Raw genomic sequence first — 18,757 nt, 5'->3', positions numbered from 1 at the left:
CGTGCGGAGCTTAGCGGAAAAAAGGGCGAGAGAGAGGGTGAGAAAAAGAAAAAAAAAAACCTCATGGCTCCCAATAAGGGGCCGGCTCGCGTCGTTCACTTCAAAGAGTCGGCTCTAAGAGCCATTTCGTTCGCGAACGACCCATCACTACAAGTTTCAGTAACGTTTTCAATCAAGTTGCAATGAGTATAAAAGCACTGCCATGAAGACACTTCACATCAGGTCTAACCACACTCACGCTGACAGCTGGACATGCCAAAATAGCCTGGAGGGCAAACAGTGGGACCTATAGAAGGAGAAAATAAGGAGGATGTAATAACAGCATTTTAAGCGGATGTTTAAAAATGCCTAAGTCTGATATGACATATTGCAAAAGTCTGTTTACTGATCTTACCCACAATGGGACCTGCAGGAGATTTGGTGGTCGCTGGGTACACTGGATATCCTGATTGCAAAAGAGAGGAACAAAATTAAGACCTCCAGTGACTGGAAAATGTAATGAAGTAAAACCTCAGTGTCAACTTTATTTATTGGTGCGGGGGAGGGGGGGGGGGATTTCTCTTGGTGCAGTAATTGAAAACTACTCATATAAAAACAAACATCCCCCACGCCCGCGTTTTGAAGTTATTCACTTTCTTGCCAAGAGATAGACGAGAGGATCTAAGCAATGTTTGCATTTGAATAGTAAAGTCAGTGGTTAGGCAGCTCAGCTTAATGTAAACTGTACGCAGGGGGGAAACAACAAGCCTGGATTTGCACAAAGTCTAAAAACAACTTTTCATCATTTTATAAAGGATTAAGCACCGACTTTGCTTGGGAGGAGTAATAAGGCCTGAACAGTTCAGCACATCACCACTGTCACATCCATTCTTACAAGTACACGATGTGTATGCATTTAAAAAAGCACACTGTAACCTATTTAGTACTGAGCTTTAAAGGAACTGGTAGGCAGACTTTGTTACCTTTGGACAGACCAAAGAATGACATAGGCTCCTTTGTCTTGTAAAACCGCTCAACTATTTTAGGTATTGTTTACTCAGACTTACTTACTTACTCAGACACGAACCTCAAGCGTTTGCAGACGATGTGCAGTTAATGTTTCAGCTGGTGCTGCAGTTACACAGTTGTCAGATTTTATGTGTACAAGTTACACATCTTCAGTTCAAAATCCAACAAGCTGCAAACATTTCGTGCCGTGACAGAAAACATCAAGCAAGCACCTCTTCAAACCCAAATAATTCTCTCATGACCGAGTCAACATGTTTAGTCTAGTTTGGCAGTGCTAACATGCTGATGATAAGGACCAAATGTTTAAAAATTCTGTGTTAGCAAAACACATCTTGAGACTACAAACCTGTGTTGCTGTGTTTGTGTAAGGACTGTAGGTTTCGATGATATCGACGATCAACATTAGATGATAAGACAAAAATGATGTGAGTCTTTGGATTTCTCTGTTGTCACACTGGTTAATTTTCAATTAAATATGAATAACTTTAAATTGATTGAAAATAGATGTGTGAATAGAGAAATCGAGTGCTGTAAGAAATTCAATAGAAGCCGGTTTTAAGCAGGTTTATTAATCAAAGACAGAGAAAAAGATCAATATTACTGTAAGAATGGCTTTAGCGCCTTGAAGAAAGAAATGTAAAATGAAACATCGAGCAGCTTATCTCCAGTCATAGCAGACTCCTGAATCTGCTGGCAGATCAGATCAATGAGATTAGATGGGGAAGTATTTTTATGTGTCCACTACCTGTAAGGCTTACGCGACGCATGAAATAACTTTACAAGTGTACTCCTGCAAGATGTTCTTCTGTCAAAAGGCTTTGGACAAATGTGTTTGTTCAGGGAGAAATCTGAGAGTAAAACAATGTTGAATCATGATTCCAGCTGTTAACGACTGGGTTCAGGTTAACTGACCATGAATAGTTGCACCCTTCTATGACAAAGCAAAGTCTTCCCTTCAAGTCAAGATTCAAATGAGGTACAGGAAAGACTAACTGTACCTTTTTGTTGTTTGCAGCAACTGCAGACAGATTTGTGTCTTGTGATTTTTGAACATGCAACACCAAAATCATGCATTTAGCACATTTGTGCAAAATGTTAACTTAGCATGTGAGAGCAAAACTAAACTTACGAAAGCAGTCTGGGTAGTAATAGCGTCCATCAGCACAGCGATCGCAGTTTTCTCCAGCAAACTGTGGCTTGCAGATACACCATCCAGACCCCATTTCACATCCAGCTGTAGTTCTTTCGTCACAGCTGCAAGCTGGTAGATGCCATGTGATTTTATGAAAAGAAAAAAGAAAGTGCCCATGTTAACATGTGCAAAATGTAGATGTAAAATACATATATAGACAAATACATGCATCATCAGAGCAAAATCCATCTATTTTCTTCCTGTTATCTACTTCAGGGTCACGGGGTGGGGTGGGGGGACTGGAGCATATCCCCGCTGCTATTGGGTGGGAGGCGGGGTACACGTTGGATGGGTCACCAGTTTGTCGCAGGGCTGACACAGAGACAGTTATCCTTTCACACTCGTATTCACACGTATGGGCAAATGAGAATCATCAACCTGTGTGAGGAGGTCAGAGTACCCACACAGATCCTGCAAACTCCACACAGAAAGACCCCGACCACATGCTCGATTCGAAATCAGCAAATTCTCAATGTGAGGCAACAGTGCTGATGATGATGCCCACTCAGAGCACAAATTGAGGTTAAATACCCAAAATTTTCACAAAGTAAAGTAACACGTACAGAAAGCTTTCAACCATCCCACATCCCAAAACGAGAGCTCTTAAAAGTTAATAATGATGAACGTTTACTGACTCTGAACACTTTCGGCTACTAAGCTACTTAATTGAGTTTGTGTATTTTATGATTAAATTAAAAGCTCTTGGGTCAACCGCTTTAATTCCACTACTTTGTCATGTGCAAACACAACTGTAAGCTATTTATACCAAGAGGAATAGTGATGGACCATTAAAGTAGTGTAAACAATGGCAGAGCCCAATTTAGCAATAAAACAAGCGGCGGTGCCAGTGGTGCTTGACAGTGGTGCCATCTGTGTCAGTCTAAAGCGAGGTGCTAAAGCCTTGCTTTGAATAAAAATACACTTTGGCTTCACTCATTGATCACACATGTTGTAGGTCACATAACAACATGGTGGGACAATATTTGATTCCCAAACTATCTGTTGTCGTATCTTGAAAAATGTCAGAGAAGCTGCAAAAACGGATTCCACAAAAATACACACACGCATGCATAAACAGTATAGGCTTATATTTCCACAGTCTTTTTCATCAGTGCATCGTAAGGTTTTACAGCATCAGTATGAAAACAGCATTTTGATGTAGCACAGACAAAAATGTGGCTTACGTATGCATCCGGTGGGAGACTCAGTAGGGACACCGTAAGGCCTGTAGAAGCCTTCAATGCATCTCTCACAGTTCACTCCAGCAGTGTTGTGCTAAAGAATGATACAGAACAAAATTAACTTTAGTCTTGAACAAAAAAAATATGAGTTTAAGTTTCTAGCTTTGCATCAATCTATGTGGACATTACGCAATACTTGATATCCATAACACTCCATCTTAACATAACACTCAATTCAAATTCATCTTGGCAAAAAGAAGGTCACAAAGTTCCTAGAAAGTTTCAAAAAGAACGTTTGCTTTGGCCTCACACAGCAAGTTGCACAAGTTTCAAACTGAAGTATGCAATATCCAATCCTCTGCAAAAGACTTGAATGATATAGAGACGCACAGTATGGAATATTACTTCACTTTCTATCCTGTTTTCAACCACACACATGCAAACATAAGAATCAGTTTAGACTTGATACCCAGTACATACCTGGCAGTTGATGCACACTCCTCCTCCATCAAACCTGCCGAAGGTGTCTAAACTTGTTCCCCTTTTTTCCACCTCTGGGTCGTAATAACAGTCGAAGGCATGGGAGAAACACTGGCAGGCTGAGGAGGAAACCCCCCAAGACAAACACGCACACACACACACACACACACACACACACACACACACACACACACACACACACACACACACACAGACAAGTATTATTCTATACTGTCAGTAAATTACCTCTGACTCCCCCTTTCCCCCTGTAAGTACCTTAAGCTACTCATTCTCTTAAAAGGAATATTAAGTCAAGGTTGTTAAGCATCAAGAGAAACTATAAAATCCAAACTAAACAAGATGGCATATCCTCTTCCTGTAATCCACCCTGTCTTATTAATGATTATGAATGGGTTGGGTGCATTTGTACTGCATGAGTGCACTGACTGGATTACAAGTTTCCTTCCTTGCTTTACTTCTGTGGCTGATGCAAGGTTATGTTTCATGAAGGCCAAAGTTGTCAACAGTGCAAAGCAATTAGATTCCAGTTGGCAAAGGCTCTGCTGATGGACTGAATGGCTCGCTGATAAGCTCTCACTATCTAGGTCGGCGCAGGGTTGACTAAGCTCATTGACCAGCTACCTAAACAGACAAAACCCAGTTATCCTGAAGCAAGTTGTGCACTGTGCTGTTCATCACACATACCATATCAGGAATGTCCTCCCAGCTCTTCACTGAGGCTCACCACAATACCATATCAGGGCATCCACAATAGGGCTTAAATATCAGAGGCAAGAGGACACTTCAGTCCTCTCTGGGGGTAGTAATTCAAGGAGCCAACAGCATGGGGAGTAGCAGAGTGCAGTTTTGGTTACACACTAAATGAAGTACTGTACATGTATACTTACGCTGACACTCATTCGGGTTGTCAACAGTTGCAGCGCGCCATGGCTTCTGGTTAAATCCTGGGCAGCAGCGGTCACATGACTCGCCACAGGTGTTGTGCTGGCACTCGCACTGGCGACTAAAGAAAGGAGACGAGGCGTCTGTATTCAGTAGTAGTGCCAAGATGGGTTTTCAGAGAAAAAGTCCCAACTGTACATTGATATTTACTGGCACACACAGTCGGGTATCTACAAACTCAGGGACGCACAGCGGAGCACTAACATTCATTCTGAAATCGTATTTCAGACAGTCAGACAAATAGACATTCAAATTTGCTTCGCTTTAAGCCTTGTTTTGGTATCTGCGCAGCTGCTATTCAGCGTTAATTCTTCCTGTCTTCCGTTTGATGTTCAAGCTTTGTGTAGGTGAAAACAGCCGCTTACAGCACCTGGAAATTACAGCGATGAGAGCGATGAGACAACCAACTTAGTGAAGCATCCACGAATCCTATCCTCTTCTTTTTTCTTGGACTTTTTTGTTTCAGAGTACTAATGCTTACAATGGTTCAAAGCAGCGCTTTATCCCAAATCTTATCACAGCAGGTAATCAGGGGAACTAAAACAATCTACTGCTTTTTATAATGGTGAAGTCACTGCACAAACAACATAATTGTGCTTTTCAGAAACAAGTGATCACTCTTGATCTTATCTATGCTATACCTCATACACTAGAGGCAGCATTTGTAATCTTTGCCTCTTTTCTTTCAGAATTAAATCCACTTTACTGTAATAGTTTTACACAAGAGCCCCAATTCTACAAAAAGCTCACTGAATAAAGGCAAGTATCTTTTAGAGCTGAAGGTGAAGTATGTATTACTAACCTATTTGGGTTGTCAGGGTTACGGCCTCCACCACACATCTGTGCGTGCCCGTGACAAACACAGCGTCCGCCAATGCTGATGTCTTTGATGCTGTAGTAATACTGTCAGCAAATAAAGAATATGTTATCAGCAGCATAATTTCCAACCATGTTATCAGCAACTTAGCGACACCAGTCACACCAGAACAAATGCCTGGCTCTGCTTGGCAGCAGAAGTGAGTCACACATGCTGACAAGTACAAACTTAAACCATGACCCATGAGATAATGCTAGTTTTATGGGGTGAATCAGTGCGTGAGATAACACGAGATAAGGCAGCCAACATCACTGATTCCCAAAGGTTCGAATAAGGAAAACTAAACAGATGTTTTAGACACAATAGTAAATCACAAAGATACTGTGCTGTGCAAAACCATCATGTCTTTATATTTTGCCAAAACATAAACCAAAAAAAAAAAATGTTTTGTTTAGTTCTAACAGGCTTGACAGTAAGTATTTGGTAGCACCGTATTTATTCTTCAGCACAGCCTGAAGCTTTCTTATCATTTCTTTGGATTTTGGCTGCCTTTAGTTTCATTCTCTGTCTAAATGATCTCACATTGCTTCAGTAATGTTGAGGTTCAGGCTCCTGGAAAGGCCAAACCATGACTGATGGCGTTCCATTGCACGTTTTCCTTTCCAGGTATGCTTTTACTGCATTGGCAGTGTGTCTAGGATCATTGATCATTGGCACCTGCTGCCAATCAGATGCTTTCCAGATGGTACTGCATGATGGATCAAAATGTGATATTATTTTTTAAAGTTCATAATTCTACAAGTTTTGACATGACATCCCTTACCCACCGGCTGAAATCCAGGACTAAACCATGACAGAGTCGTCTCAATGTTTTACAGATGGCTGTAGACACTGTTGTACTTCTGGCTTCTTGGCAGCCACCTTTGCACTAAGACCATTTCTGATGAGGCTTCAGTGAACAATAGCTGGATCAACTCAAAGGTCAGATCTATCTCTCCGGTCCTAGGTCAGGATATTTTTCCTTCTTAAGGACACAACTTTCAGATAACTTTCATCGTTAGGTCTGCCGCTTTTGTCCTCCACAAGTTTCCTCAAAGTTTTTTTCAGGACACATGGCACACCATGCTGAGATATACAAAGTTTTCGGCTAATAGCGCTTTGGGCTTTAGCTTGTTGCTGATAAAATGATTTTTTTCTTCCTGTCAGAGTGTGTTATTTTTGACATGGATTCAACTGATGAAATGGAAACAAATAATTATTTGCAACTTAGGTGCCTTTTTATGCTTGAATTGTTTATAGGTGTTCCCCTAAAAATGGTCAAATATAAGGACTTGACTGAAAATAAGTGAAAAACCAGCCAGTTTCAAAGAAACACTATGACAGATCTTCAGAAAGCCTGGAGAAATATTGGCTACTGGAAGCAAAATATTAAAAAAAATGAGGAGTAGCTCAGATGTTTTGCACAGTCCTGTACACTACTCTGTATCAAGGAAATTACCAAGATGACTCATATGATAGATAACAGACAGACCTGGCAGTGGGTCTCAACACAGGTGAACATGTGGGCAGGCCTGTGCGCTTGTTTCAGCAAAAAACAAGCTAGCAGGTGGGTGCTGCAAAGGCCAAATGGGAAACAAGAGCCTGCCAGCATGACACCATAGTGCGAGGTTGTTCAGTGTGTCTCACCCTGCGTGTAACGGTGGGGTCTCTCTGGGCCTTGGAGATGAGGTGGCCGAGCAGGGTGTTGGTGCGGAGGAAGTGCAAGCGGATATTGGTAGCCTTTGTAAAGTCTTGCAGCGCAGGTGAGTAGGTAAAGTTTTTGGCCCCTGGACGGCCGTTGACAAGGGATACCACAACCTAAACAATACAAATTTACAATCCATTTACAATGCTTATTACAATATCAAGCTATTTGGTTTACTTCAAAAAGAAAAAAGGAGAAAGAAATACATTTTTATTTTACCTCTCCATTCTCCAAAGGGATGATCCGCGAGTATTCTGTGATGCAGAGCTGGTCGTCATCATTTAATAAACGGGCATTGGGCTGCTTTCCAAACCTCTCAATACACTCACGTGCTGAATCTGCCAAAAAAAAAGAAGAAGAAGGAGAAGAAGACACCCATTATTCTTTATATTTTTATAATAAATCATTTATTTAATTAATTAGTTCTCTTGTCAATGTAAAGAAATTACATTGGCATCTTCACATGAACAAGGATCATGGATCATGTTCTTTTGCATGACGCAAAAGGAAAAGACCAAAGAAGTATATTTTTAAATGGAAAAACTGGGATTTTAAATAATCTCAAATCTCTCTATACATATACACTGGAAGGAATAATATAATATGCAATTGCAGTGTTTATGCAGCTGGAAATAATTTTTTAAAGGTAAAGCTCAAGGTTAAGCTAATAGTCTCTAACTCATGATAGCTCCTGAAAGAACACAAACTTGAAGAGAAACCTTGAGACTGTAAAACAGATGAGTCACAGCTGTGTCTCCTGGCAGGCTCTGTGCACGCATCCCACCCTCCCTCAGATATCCAATCAGCACATACAAAATATGCATTAAGTATGTAAAATGGTGGCAGTTCAGTGTCAGATTTGCAGCGTGTCACCACCTGCCACTTTTAATACACCAAAATCAGTCATTAAGCTGACATTCTCGCATGTTTTCAACAAGTCAAATTTAATCAAAGGTTTTCGTTCACACCCACTCCCTGTCTAAATCTGTCTCTGATTAAACATACTGCAGTACAAAGTTTTAACTCTGTCCGCAGGCCTTTTTCTTTACAGAAACACTTTGACTTGTCATGGCAGGAAAGACACATGTATAACTAATAGTGTTAATGATGACCACACTCTTTTTGCCTCTGCCAGTTCTAGAAATGTATAATACCCTGGATTGCTGTGATAGCTTTTGGTAGGCTGAATTTTAAATCCTTTCCATAAAAAGGCCCAAAGCTGTGTAGTGCAGAGACATGAAACTCTGCCCTATCTGTGTATTTATGACTGAAATTGATTTTTTTTTTTATTTAAGAGAAAAACAGAGAAAACAGAGAAAACAGAGAAAACCTTTATGAGAACAGAGTCTAAAAGAATCTGTCATCACTAATTACATCATTATAGACAACAATAGAAAACGGCACTTTATATTTTAAAAGGCATTCTGCAGACCTGCACGTTTCCTTGATTTGAAACTCAGTTGAGTAATCGATTCAAGTTGGGACCACATTCAAGAGGATTCAATATTTGATTCACAGCACAAAAAGTGCACCAGCTCGCAGGAGAAGGTTTTTAATGCATTAACATATGAACTTACGTGCAAAATACTGCCAGGGGGTGAAGGTTTTCCCATTGTCGACAGACCTCTCCAGCACCCACAGGTCAGGACGTGGTGAATTCGCAAACTTAATGAGGACATATGCGACATGGAAGAGCTAAAAACAAAAAAATGTAAAAAAAATAAAATAAAAAGAGAGAGAGAGCAAAGAGGAGGGTAAATAAAAAAGCACCCAGTGTTCAGAATGAATTCTGGCAAAATACAGTTTCCTGTACTTGCTCTGTCAAAGTTCCCTGCTTGACCTGGAGCTCTGAAGATATCATTTCCTCTCTTGTGAATGTATGGATACAACAACAGCTTGGCTGTATTATCTCTGTAAATGATCACCACAGAATTAATGGCTTTGAATGAGGAAGAACTTCCTGTTTTGAGCCCTTTTTATTCTTGAGTCTCAGCTTTAGCGGTATCTGTGTGGCCAACATTTGTTAGAGTGTATAAACTGGTGCAGGTGCAGCCCACATGATCCCTGTATGCTTCCCCGAACTTTCTATCTTCACCTCCCATCAGAATACTCAGTCCACACGAGGCCAGAGAATGATGTCAGTGACGGTTTCTGCCAACACTGAGCTTTCTGTCAGGCCCGTGATATTCACCGCAGTACATTTCCTTTACAGTTCGTCAACATCGTTATCAAGCCCTAAAAGCGGGTGACTTCAGCTTGATTGAACATTGTACAAAAGAAATGTAATTTGTGCAGTCAAAGGTCTCTTTGTTATGACTTGGCATGGACTTGACATAGCTTCGATCGCAAACATTTGACACCATCCTGCACGTGACACCTGCAGTGTCAACAAAAAGGCCTCGTCTACACCCGACTACCACACCCGTCCATGTCTTGTTTAGCACGGTTTAGAAAGAGTTTATCTAAAAGCTGGCACGCGGAAACATTGCATGGTTCAAAAACATATAGCCTGCAGTACCTGCACTCATTGCTAAGCTCATGAATGTAACTGCATCTACATAATGCGGTGCACTACTTCAATAACAGACATTTCTACAGACTGTCTGTCTTCGAGGCGGATGAAGGCAGGCCCACACTCGTCCAGCATCCCACAGCACATTGATGAAAGCCCAAGGAAGCATTTGAAATATTCCAGTTACTCACTTGCATGAGACGAGGAGCTCTAATACAAACATATCAAAGCAGAGCAAAGTCTGGCAATGCATCTGCTGTGGACTTACTGTGTCGAAAAGGACCCACAATTATACTCACAAGAAAAAACCTCAAGTTCAAGAAGCCCTTAGGTTGATGGATTTTGAGAGAGTTCAGAGGTCAGTTACGGAAACATCCGCCTTTTTTTTTCTGCCTGAAGATTGCAGACAATCACCAATAAACAACAAAACAGTTTGCAAATCAGGAAACGTCTTTAATCAGGGTCCAAGCGGAAAGTAAATAAAACAACTTGCAACCACAGCTTTGAATAGGGTGTGTCCTAAAATTAATCAGAGAACACTTCCACCCGCATGCAACAGGATGCGCAACTAACAAAAAAAGATGCACGGCTGCACGGGCTGCAATCTAAAAATAGAAGCAGGAGTTGCCTGTAATCAGCATGCTGGTTCTGATGAGGACCTGCAGGAAGTTTGGTTCACATGGGCTGCAGTGACGTTAAGAGATGTCAGGAGGGTGAGATGGCACGAGTGTAAAAAGAAAAAAGGAAAGAAAAAAGAAAAAGGGTCGGTGCAGTGGCGAGAGACTTGCTGGCTGGCACGCAGACCCATCTCAGATTCCAAACATAGCGCCACATTCCCCTTTCCCCCTAATGCCCCCAAAGCAGAGTGTGTCCCTGCTTACAGGAACCTGCTGCTGACATCAACGTTCAGCAGTGAAAAGCTCCTCCACCACTTGTGATGATAAAGATGGCAACAAGATCCTCCAGTGTCACAAAAAATAAAAAAAAGAAGCCAAAGTCCAAATTAGAGTGCTGAAACAATCAGACACCAGCTGTGTTTCAACAGAGATTTGGGTTCAAGATGGGTAGTGCAACATTTAAACTAGCTTTTTGGGATACAAACTGAGCTGTAGTCTGCAAGTCGCTATGCAATCTCAAAGTTTAGTTACAAGTAATGCGATGATGACACAAAGATTCAGGGACTTATTATTGACTTGATGCCAAACACTGAGTGTTGGCAAGATGAATCCTCCGGAAACAAACACAGCTAGAAACAGACAGTGTGATCTTGGAAACTGCTTAAGCAAAGCCATGCCTGTCCTGGCATGGCTTTGCTTAATTTCAGGCCTGTCTTTCCAACTGTGTCCTGCCAGTCTAAACACATGCTCTTGAAATATGTCCAGCACCTACGTATTGTTTGAAGGAACCATGAAATACTGTAACAGCATGTTAAGTGCATGAGTAGTGGCACGAAAGACATGAAACACACTGACAAGCTTGAGGTAAAAAAAAACAAACACTTGGAATGGCAGTTGAGAAGTACCATCCTCTCCCCCTCCCAGCATCTGCGGCTTCGTACTGCCGTGAGGTCTGACTTCTCAACACCCACAACACAGGGCTGTGTGGGTGGGTGTCAAAAAGGTCAGAGTTTTAGCTTTGACAGGTTTGACAACTACCCTCTTCGCTTTTTACCACCCTTCTTAAATTCTTGACCTAGACCTGATGTCATATATATATAAGGTGTAAAGCATCCAGATCTCCTCCAACCTCCTAATTAACGCAACAGAACAACAAAGCCATTCACATCCCTCGTGACCAAACACCTTTTTAACAGCATAACAACATATTTTCCTTTCCTTTTTGGGCCTGTAGAAATGTGTAAATTAATTCTGACATACACACACACATGCACACACACTAATCATTCCTAAACCCATCAACCCTTAACATGTCAGGCCCAAAACTGTCCACATGAATAACCCATTTTGTATGTGCGACAGCTCAGAAGTGATATACTTGCACCATTCAGTGTGATCTGCAGCCCCACTGTTGCCTCTACACAGAGGTTCTACCCTCTAACTTCACACATGCTTGCCCCTTCAGGTATTAGAGCTGTGGAGCTACAAGATCTCAAAAGAAAAGAGCTGATTGCATGACCCTTGGGTTGTTATACTCCTTTTAGGCATGCCTGCCACGTGGATCTCTTCAATTATAATCTTTTTGTGTAGATCAAATGAAGTGTACTGTAAAATGAACTGGTTAGGGTTTTCTCACAGCTTCCTCAATCATCAAAATGTTGTGTCAAACATTTCCATGTCTTTTATTTTATTTTATTTTAATGTTAAACAGGTAGGAAATGAGACATAAGCTAGCAATACTGCAAGCAATATTGAACATCATAATCCCAAAGTCCAACCAAAGGGTACAACCAAAAAAAACTAAATCTAGATTGAGAGCACAATCCTGACAGTGAGCACCTGAAAATCTGATATAAAATCAGAAGAATGCAATTTAAAGGAGGGGAGGCATCACCTTCTGTTACAGTGGATCACCCGTGCCAGACAGGACACGTAGCGCAGTGGGGATGGAGCAGTTGCACTCCAGTCTGTAATAATGCAGTGTACAACTGTTTGTCTGTGTGCAACAGGTGGGCTGTGGAAGGAGAAGGGGGTAGTCTGGTATGTTTTTCTCTGTCTCCATGACAGAAGTTATATGGTGACGACGAGCAGTTGGCTAAAAATTGCACGAGAAGTATTTCTGGTAATAATGCCGCACATTTCTACTTCTGCTTTGAACATTATGCACTCAGTCGCCACTTTATTAGGTAAATCTGTTCAACTGCTTCTTCACTTAAATACATAAGTAGCCAATCACATGGGAGCAACTCAGTGCATTTAGCCATGTACGCTTAGTTGAAAATTCCTTGTCAATGTTAGATATTTGAGGAGAATTGCCAGACTGCTTTGAGCTTATAGGAAGGCAACGGTAACTTGTATAACCACTTGTTACAACCAAGATGTGCAGAAGAGCATCTCTGAAACTAGTTGAACATTGAAGTGTTGGGTGACAACACTACCACAACAAGTGCCACAGGAAACCGTGTCTACAATTCACACAAGAGTAAAAAAGTTGGACAAAAGAAGATTGGAAAAAGGTTATCTGGTCTAATGAACTCAAATTTCTGCTGGCAGGGTCAGAAACAACATGAAAGTATGGATCCATCCTGAATGGTATTAAAGATGCAGGCTGGTGATGGTGGTGTAATGGTGGGCGTGTTATTTTCTAGGCACACTTTGCCAAGAAAATAACCACTTGAGCTTCATTTAAAGACAGCCTACCTAATTACTGACCATGTACATCCTTTTATATCCACAGTGTACCCATCTTTTGATTGTTGCCTCCAGCAGGATAACACACCGTGTCACAAAGCTCAAATAATCTAAATCGGGTTCCTTGAGCATGAGTTTACTGTACTCAAATGGCTTCCATAGCCACCAGATCTAAATTCAAAAGAACACTTCTGGGATGTGGTGGAACAGGAGAGTCACATCATGGATGTAACTGTGCGATTTTAATATGGATCAAAATCTCTGAGGAATGTTTCCAACACCTTGTTGACTCAGTGCCACAAAGAATTAAGGCAGCTCGGAAGGCAAAAGGGGGTCCAGTGTGACAGTAGTTATTCATTGGAGGATGTTTTAAAAGCAATGCAAATTCAAAACTGGCTGTAATGTGAAGAAATCAGCGATCTAATAACCAAGTGATAGAATCTGATTAAAAAATTGGAATCTAAGCAAAAAAACAAAAAAAATATTTATGGAACACAGTGCTTTAGTAGTGATGTGTAAAATTCTGCAGCTATGTTGCTGCATTGTGCTGCAGTATACATGGGTGTATATATGGGTGAGCTATTCATGAAACAGCCCTGTCAAATGGGTCTAGGAAACTTCCCATTGCATCAATGCCTGCGTCAGTAAACCTGTGACCACTGAATAACATTACTATGTACAAACTGGTGGCGTGGCCCTTGAAAAGGTGAACAGATCCCACGTTAACCCCCACAAGCTTTTCCACATCACAGCTCCAGATTTAAGAGGAGCTGCTGTCCAACAGTCACCCGTGATGCACTCTGCTAATGCTAACTAGCACAGTGTGACTGTTAGTGTAGTTGTAAATATCTGCTGGGTTGGCCTGGCGCCTTGGGCAGCCCAGCTAAAGACAGGCACTTACATCACCTCCATCGTCACCGAAGCAAAAGGGATATGTAACAGCCAATGTTGTCTCAGGGGTGAGCCAACTATACAGTATGAAGAAATATTTATTACAGAGCATAGATAGGCAGTTCTTCTACAGCAATTTACTCACTTCTTTGACTGTTCAGGATTACATCGGCAAATCACAGCTTCAATTAGGATTACAGCCTATACAAAGTACAAATCCACTTCTAACATGGTTTCAAGAGATGCAGTGCAGCCATGCAAACTGAATCTGGACCCAGAAGGTCACCCATGCATACAAGCAAGCATCATGCATGGTTGTACATTAATGTCTATTAGATTAAACAGCATCAAGAGTGCTCAACAAGCCAGGAAAATTAAATGTTTTCAGATATAACTTCTACACTATGTGTGTTTTCTCTTTTCTCACCACCAAATTACACCACCTCTCTATTTCTAGCCATTTATCTTGTGAAAGGAGAAGGCCAGGTCACTTTCAGCAAGGCTTAAAAGGGCCAAACTTTTGTGAGAGTCTGAGAGCACAGAAAGGATGTCACACAATACCGCCTAGAAGGATTCTAACACAAAAGGGGGCGACGGCTGCAAATAAAACATTCAAACCAACTTTTGTGGGAGGTGAACCCCCGAGAAAGAGGATTAGGTTCCAGGGGAATGTCTCCAAAATTGAGTTCTTGGAAGCTTTTTCTCTTGACGATTGCTGAATTATAGACAGAGCCAAAAACATTGCATTAACCTGAGTCACTCTCTTACCACTTTGTTACAAAGCTAAATCATAGATCTTGAACTTGTTCACATCTTCTAAAAAGTGAAAGGTCTCAGTGTGCACACTACCAAAGCCTTCTAAATGAATAACCTTCAAATTACAAATAACAAGACATTCTGCAATCAGAGGCTATTTAAAGCAGCAAAAGCACGAACATGATAAACACCAGACAACTTAAGAAATGCCTCAAAGCTAAAAAAGAATGAAACAAAACAAAACACGCAATTAATCAGAACGTCATTTAAACTACTAGGATCCAATATTCACTCAGTCACTGCCTGACTTCTACCAATGAGAAGCAGCTCACTCTCATCAGACAGACTGCTGTAAGGCCTATAATGTTTGCCTCACATGGTCTACTCTGGGTTCACTCAGGCAGATAAGCACATGTGGTCAGGGCTCCTAAAATACATTCCCCAGAAAAAAGGAGTGACTGGTAGCCTGATACATGGCATAAATATTTAGAGGAACAATGGCTTACTTACTGTGCCCTGTAAATAGGTTCACAAGGAAAAAGGTTCTAGGAAGAGAAGCTACTTTTTGCCGTCATCAATTCATAATAAGTATGTTTCTGACAAAATGTGCTAAAATAAAAATGCACAACACAAAATGTGTATCTGTGCAACCTGCACATGCCTCTGTATAGTCCAAGTTATTCACTCTAAGCAAATTCCTAAACAAGTAAGTAAAGAAGCCAGTGATGCCAAACATCATATTAAAGTGTTTAGGGGGAGTAACTGAAGATCACTGTGGTCGTTTCCTGATTGAAGGTAGGATTTGTCATGGGTCATGGGTCAAAAAGCCAAGAAGTCACAAAAACAGGGAGCAGCTTGCCTGCTTGCCTTGGCCTGTCTGAGACAGGGGGCCTGTGCAGTGTAGATTGCTTAGCTGCAGGCAATTTAGAAAGCGATCCTGCTACAAGAAGCATTTGACCTCTATGGCCGTTAACGAAAGCGGTGCGAGGTTTTAGCAAATGTTTGCCCGAGAACTGGTAAAAGGTAAAACGCATTGTGTTTCCAAATATTCAGTCTTGGTTTTGTCTGTTAGACTCAGATTAGTTTGTAAGACAGTTTTAATCATCAACCCAGGCAAACTATATGGTGACCTGATTACAGCACTACATAAATCAGAACAGCAGTTAAACAGCACAGACATCACCCAAGGCCAATACAGCGATAAAACATCACAGTCACTTAAAATAAATAATGTCATAAATACGCATGCCAGAGTTTTTGAAAAACAAAGGTGAAAAATCGAAAGAGTTTTTTAAAGTGTGCAATGGCAGTAAGAGGTCAGGACCAAAAAACACGGGTGTATCGGTAATCTTTTATCACGATGTGTAAATGCTGCACCTCCACATTCTCATTAGAAACTTTGTTCCTTAGTTCTTGTTTCTCTTCCCAACATCTCTAAAATCATTACTGTGAGGGGATACAACATACAAAAGAGATCTTAGTAAAGAAAGTGAGAAAAAAGTTGGCTTCATACAAAGACATGCCCATGCAGCGACAAAGGTCTTGAGACAAAAGTCAAATATCAGGACAATCCATAACTGTCAAGACTTTTATTGTAAACCAAAAATGTCAGCCTCCTGTTGATGGCATAGGCAATATTCATTTTTCCAGGGACAATCTCATCCAGTAATAAGACAATAAATCCCCGGAATTTCAATGTCCCAATCCTGGCAATGGTTAAACTCTAAAAGTCACTTAATTTATTTAAAAAATGTCATATTACTTTCTAAATATGCAAATTCATCTCGACTTGCCTGCGAGCCATTCCCATTTTCGCTCTTCCTCTCCAGACCAACTTGCTACATGAATGGAGACGCAGCCTTGCTCCACTCTGTGGAAGTGTTTGCTTTGCTAAGTTGAGGAACTTGGAGAGGATGCAGTTTTTGTGGGTCAGGGGAGCAAAAGGCCACAGAACATATTATCAACAATGGAGCTGTTAAAACATAAAAACTGGTTGTTGTTTTTTGCCTAAGTTGACTGTCCGTCAGTCCTAAACACCAGGACTTTTTTTGTAATTGTTTTTAACAAAAACTATAACCAAAATCTTATTAGCCTACTGCTCAAGTTAACCAGTTTTATACATATAAAACAACTAACAAACCACTTTGCTTTTAATGTATGTTTGGGATCAGTTTTCATGCTAAAAAATTAAATTGTTATCAATCAGATGTTTTCCAGATGGCATTGCATGGTGGTTCAAAATATTTCCATCAGTTCTGATAAGATCCCAACACCCAAATGCAGATCCAAAACATGACAGAGCTTGGGTCAAATTCAAATCACATTTGGATTCATCAGGCCTGTTGCCATTGTTTTACAGTCCAGTTCTTCTGTAATTTGACATACCTTTTCTCCCTGTTTCCCTGTGGCTTCTTGACAGCCACAATCCATCTACTGTAGATAGTAGATTATAAATTGTGTGTTTTTGTGACACACAATTTATACAGTAACAAAAGGAAATACAATATAATTTAAAACCGTCTCTTTGCTAAGTTATCTGCTATGTGTAGACACAACACTGGTTCATCCCTTAAGTTAGGTGCCTTTTTTAAGGTTGAATGATTCATAGATCACCATAGATCAGTTTAACAAACAAACAAAACATATTCTTTTGAAAAGAGTCAGGAACAATGACTGAATTTAAAATGAGTGGAAAAGATTTCAAAGAAAACCTTTGAGAGCCCATCAGAAGGCCTGAAACACTATTGCTAAAAAAAATAATAATAAAAAAATTGCAACACAGGTAAGAAAAATATAAATAAATGAGGGGAAGCTCAAAACTATTGCACATTGCTGTATGTATAGATGTGAGTCCTCTGTATGCAGGATATTGAAGATAGCCTCCCCCCTCTTGCCATGAATCAACAACACAGGAATATTCGACTTGACTCTGTTATCAAACAGCTAATAACGAGTTCTTTTGGATTGTTACATGTAAAAAAAGAAAACCTTGCTGTCCGAATCTTTGTTTCTGAGACTGTTATTAGTACAATAAATGAAAATGCTCAGTTATGCCCTGACTGCTTCTTGTAGTGATGACACATGTTCCAACCAAATAAAAAATCTAGACAAGTTAGCAAAAATAAAAACGTTAAATTTTAGTCCAACTGACAGAGTATCCAACAGAACCACACTGCCATTAAAGCCAAGGCAGCAGGATACTGGTGTAATTTATCATAGCAACCGTTCAGGTCACTTTATATCAGTTTAGTCTAGCTTCAAACTTGGCAAGCCATGCTTCAAACGGTCGTCTTTGAAAGAGACAGACCGGAAGCAGCTCTGTCAAAAGAGCCCCCCTCTTTGAACCTCATTATTCTAACATAAACATCAAGTGTGCCTTTATCTAATATCTCTCCTAAGAGCTGCACAGCCACCTGCGTTGCTCTTGAAAGAAACCACAGTACCCTTTCAGCTCAGTCTAGCCCACATATTTCACTGTATACACAATTGATCCTATGGATTTAAAAAGAATCTACAAAGCTATTAAAGTTTTACACAGAACACTCAAAGAACACAGCAGCTTAGAGCACTTTTCTGGATGATGCACAGGCTTATGTTTGTTTGGTGGAAGAAAGCCAAGAAACACAGCAATAGGGTAAATAAAGCACACCCCAAACATCACATATACGAATGTAAGTAACCTGGTCAGGTAATTGATTTGGTATTCTAGAGCAAGGGTGTTAAACATAAGGCCCAGGGACCAGAATCGGCCCAGCCAACTGGACATCTTTGGAAAATATAAAGGACATTTTGACTTTTAACTGCATTTTCATACATTTTACAGCTCGTCCTACTGATGAAGCCCTCCCCCACAGTCTTTCATACTACAAAAAAGTAATGAAGTAAAAGAAAATTTCTTGTTTATT

General features: G+C 40.6%; 1 protein-coding gene across 3 annotated transcripts in view; it reads right to left on the bottom strand.

Annotated features, from left to right (window-relative positions):
• Positions 1–18,757, bottom strand: part of LOC102303477 (laminin subunit alpha-3) — a 61,243-nt gene that overhangs the window by 38,525 nt on the left and 3,961 nt on the right. For all 3 annotated transcript variants that reach the window (XM_005912719.3, XM_005912720.3, XM_005912721.3), the window contains exons 3-12: positions 8,963–9,080; positions 7,605–7,723; positions 7,328–7,498; positions 5,627–5,727; positions 4,770–4,885; positions 3,862–3,980; positions 3,385–3,475; positions 2,138–2,269; positions 395–445; positions 239–286 (exon numbers count right to left, since the gene is read on the bottom strand). In XM_005912719.3, coding sequence (XP_005912781.1) covers positions 239–286; positions 395–445; positions 2,138–2,269; positions 3,385–3,475; positions 3,862–3,980; positions 4,770–4,885; positions 5,627–5,727; positions 7,328–7,498; positions 7,605–7,723; positions 8,963–9,080 — 1,066 coding nt within the window. The remainder of the gene's footprint in view (positions 1–238; positions 287–394; positions 446–2,137; positions 2,270–3,384; positions 3,476–3,861; positions 3,981–4,769; positions 4,886–5,626; positions 5,728–7,327; positions 7,499–7,604; positions 7,724–8,962; positions 9,081–18,757) is intronic.

Source organism: Haplochromis burtoni, unplaced genomic scaffold, assembly GCF_018398535.1.
Source record: "Haplochromis burtoni strain Fernald_Lab_line unplaced genomic scaffold, NCSU_Asbu1 Contig_3, whole genome shotgun sequence".
Lineage (NCBI taxonomy): Eukaryota > Metazoa > Chordata > Actinopteri > Cichliformes > Cichlidae > Haplochromis > Haplochromis burtoni.
The sequence above is the reverse complement of the archived record's forward strand: the minus strand, read 5'-3'. Positions and strand labels throughout refer to the sequence as shown.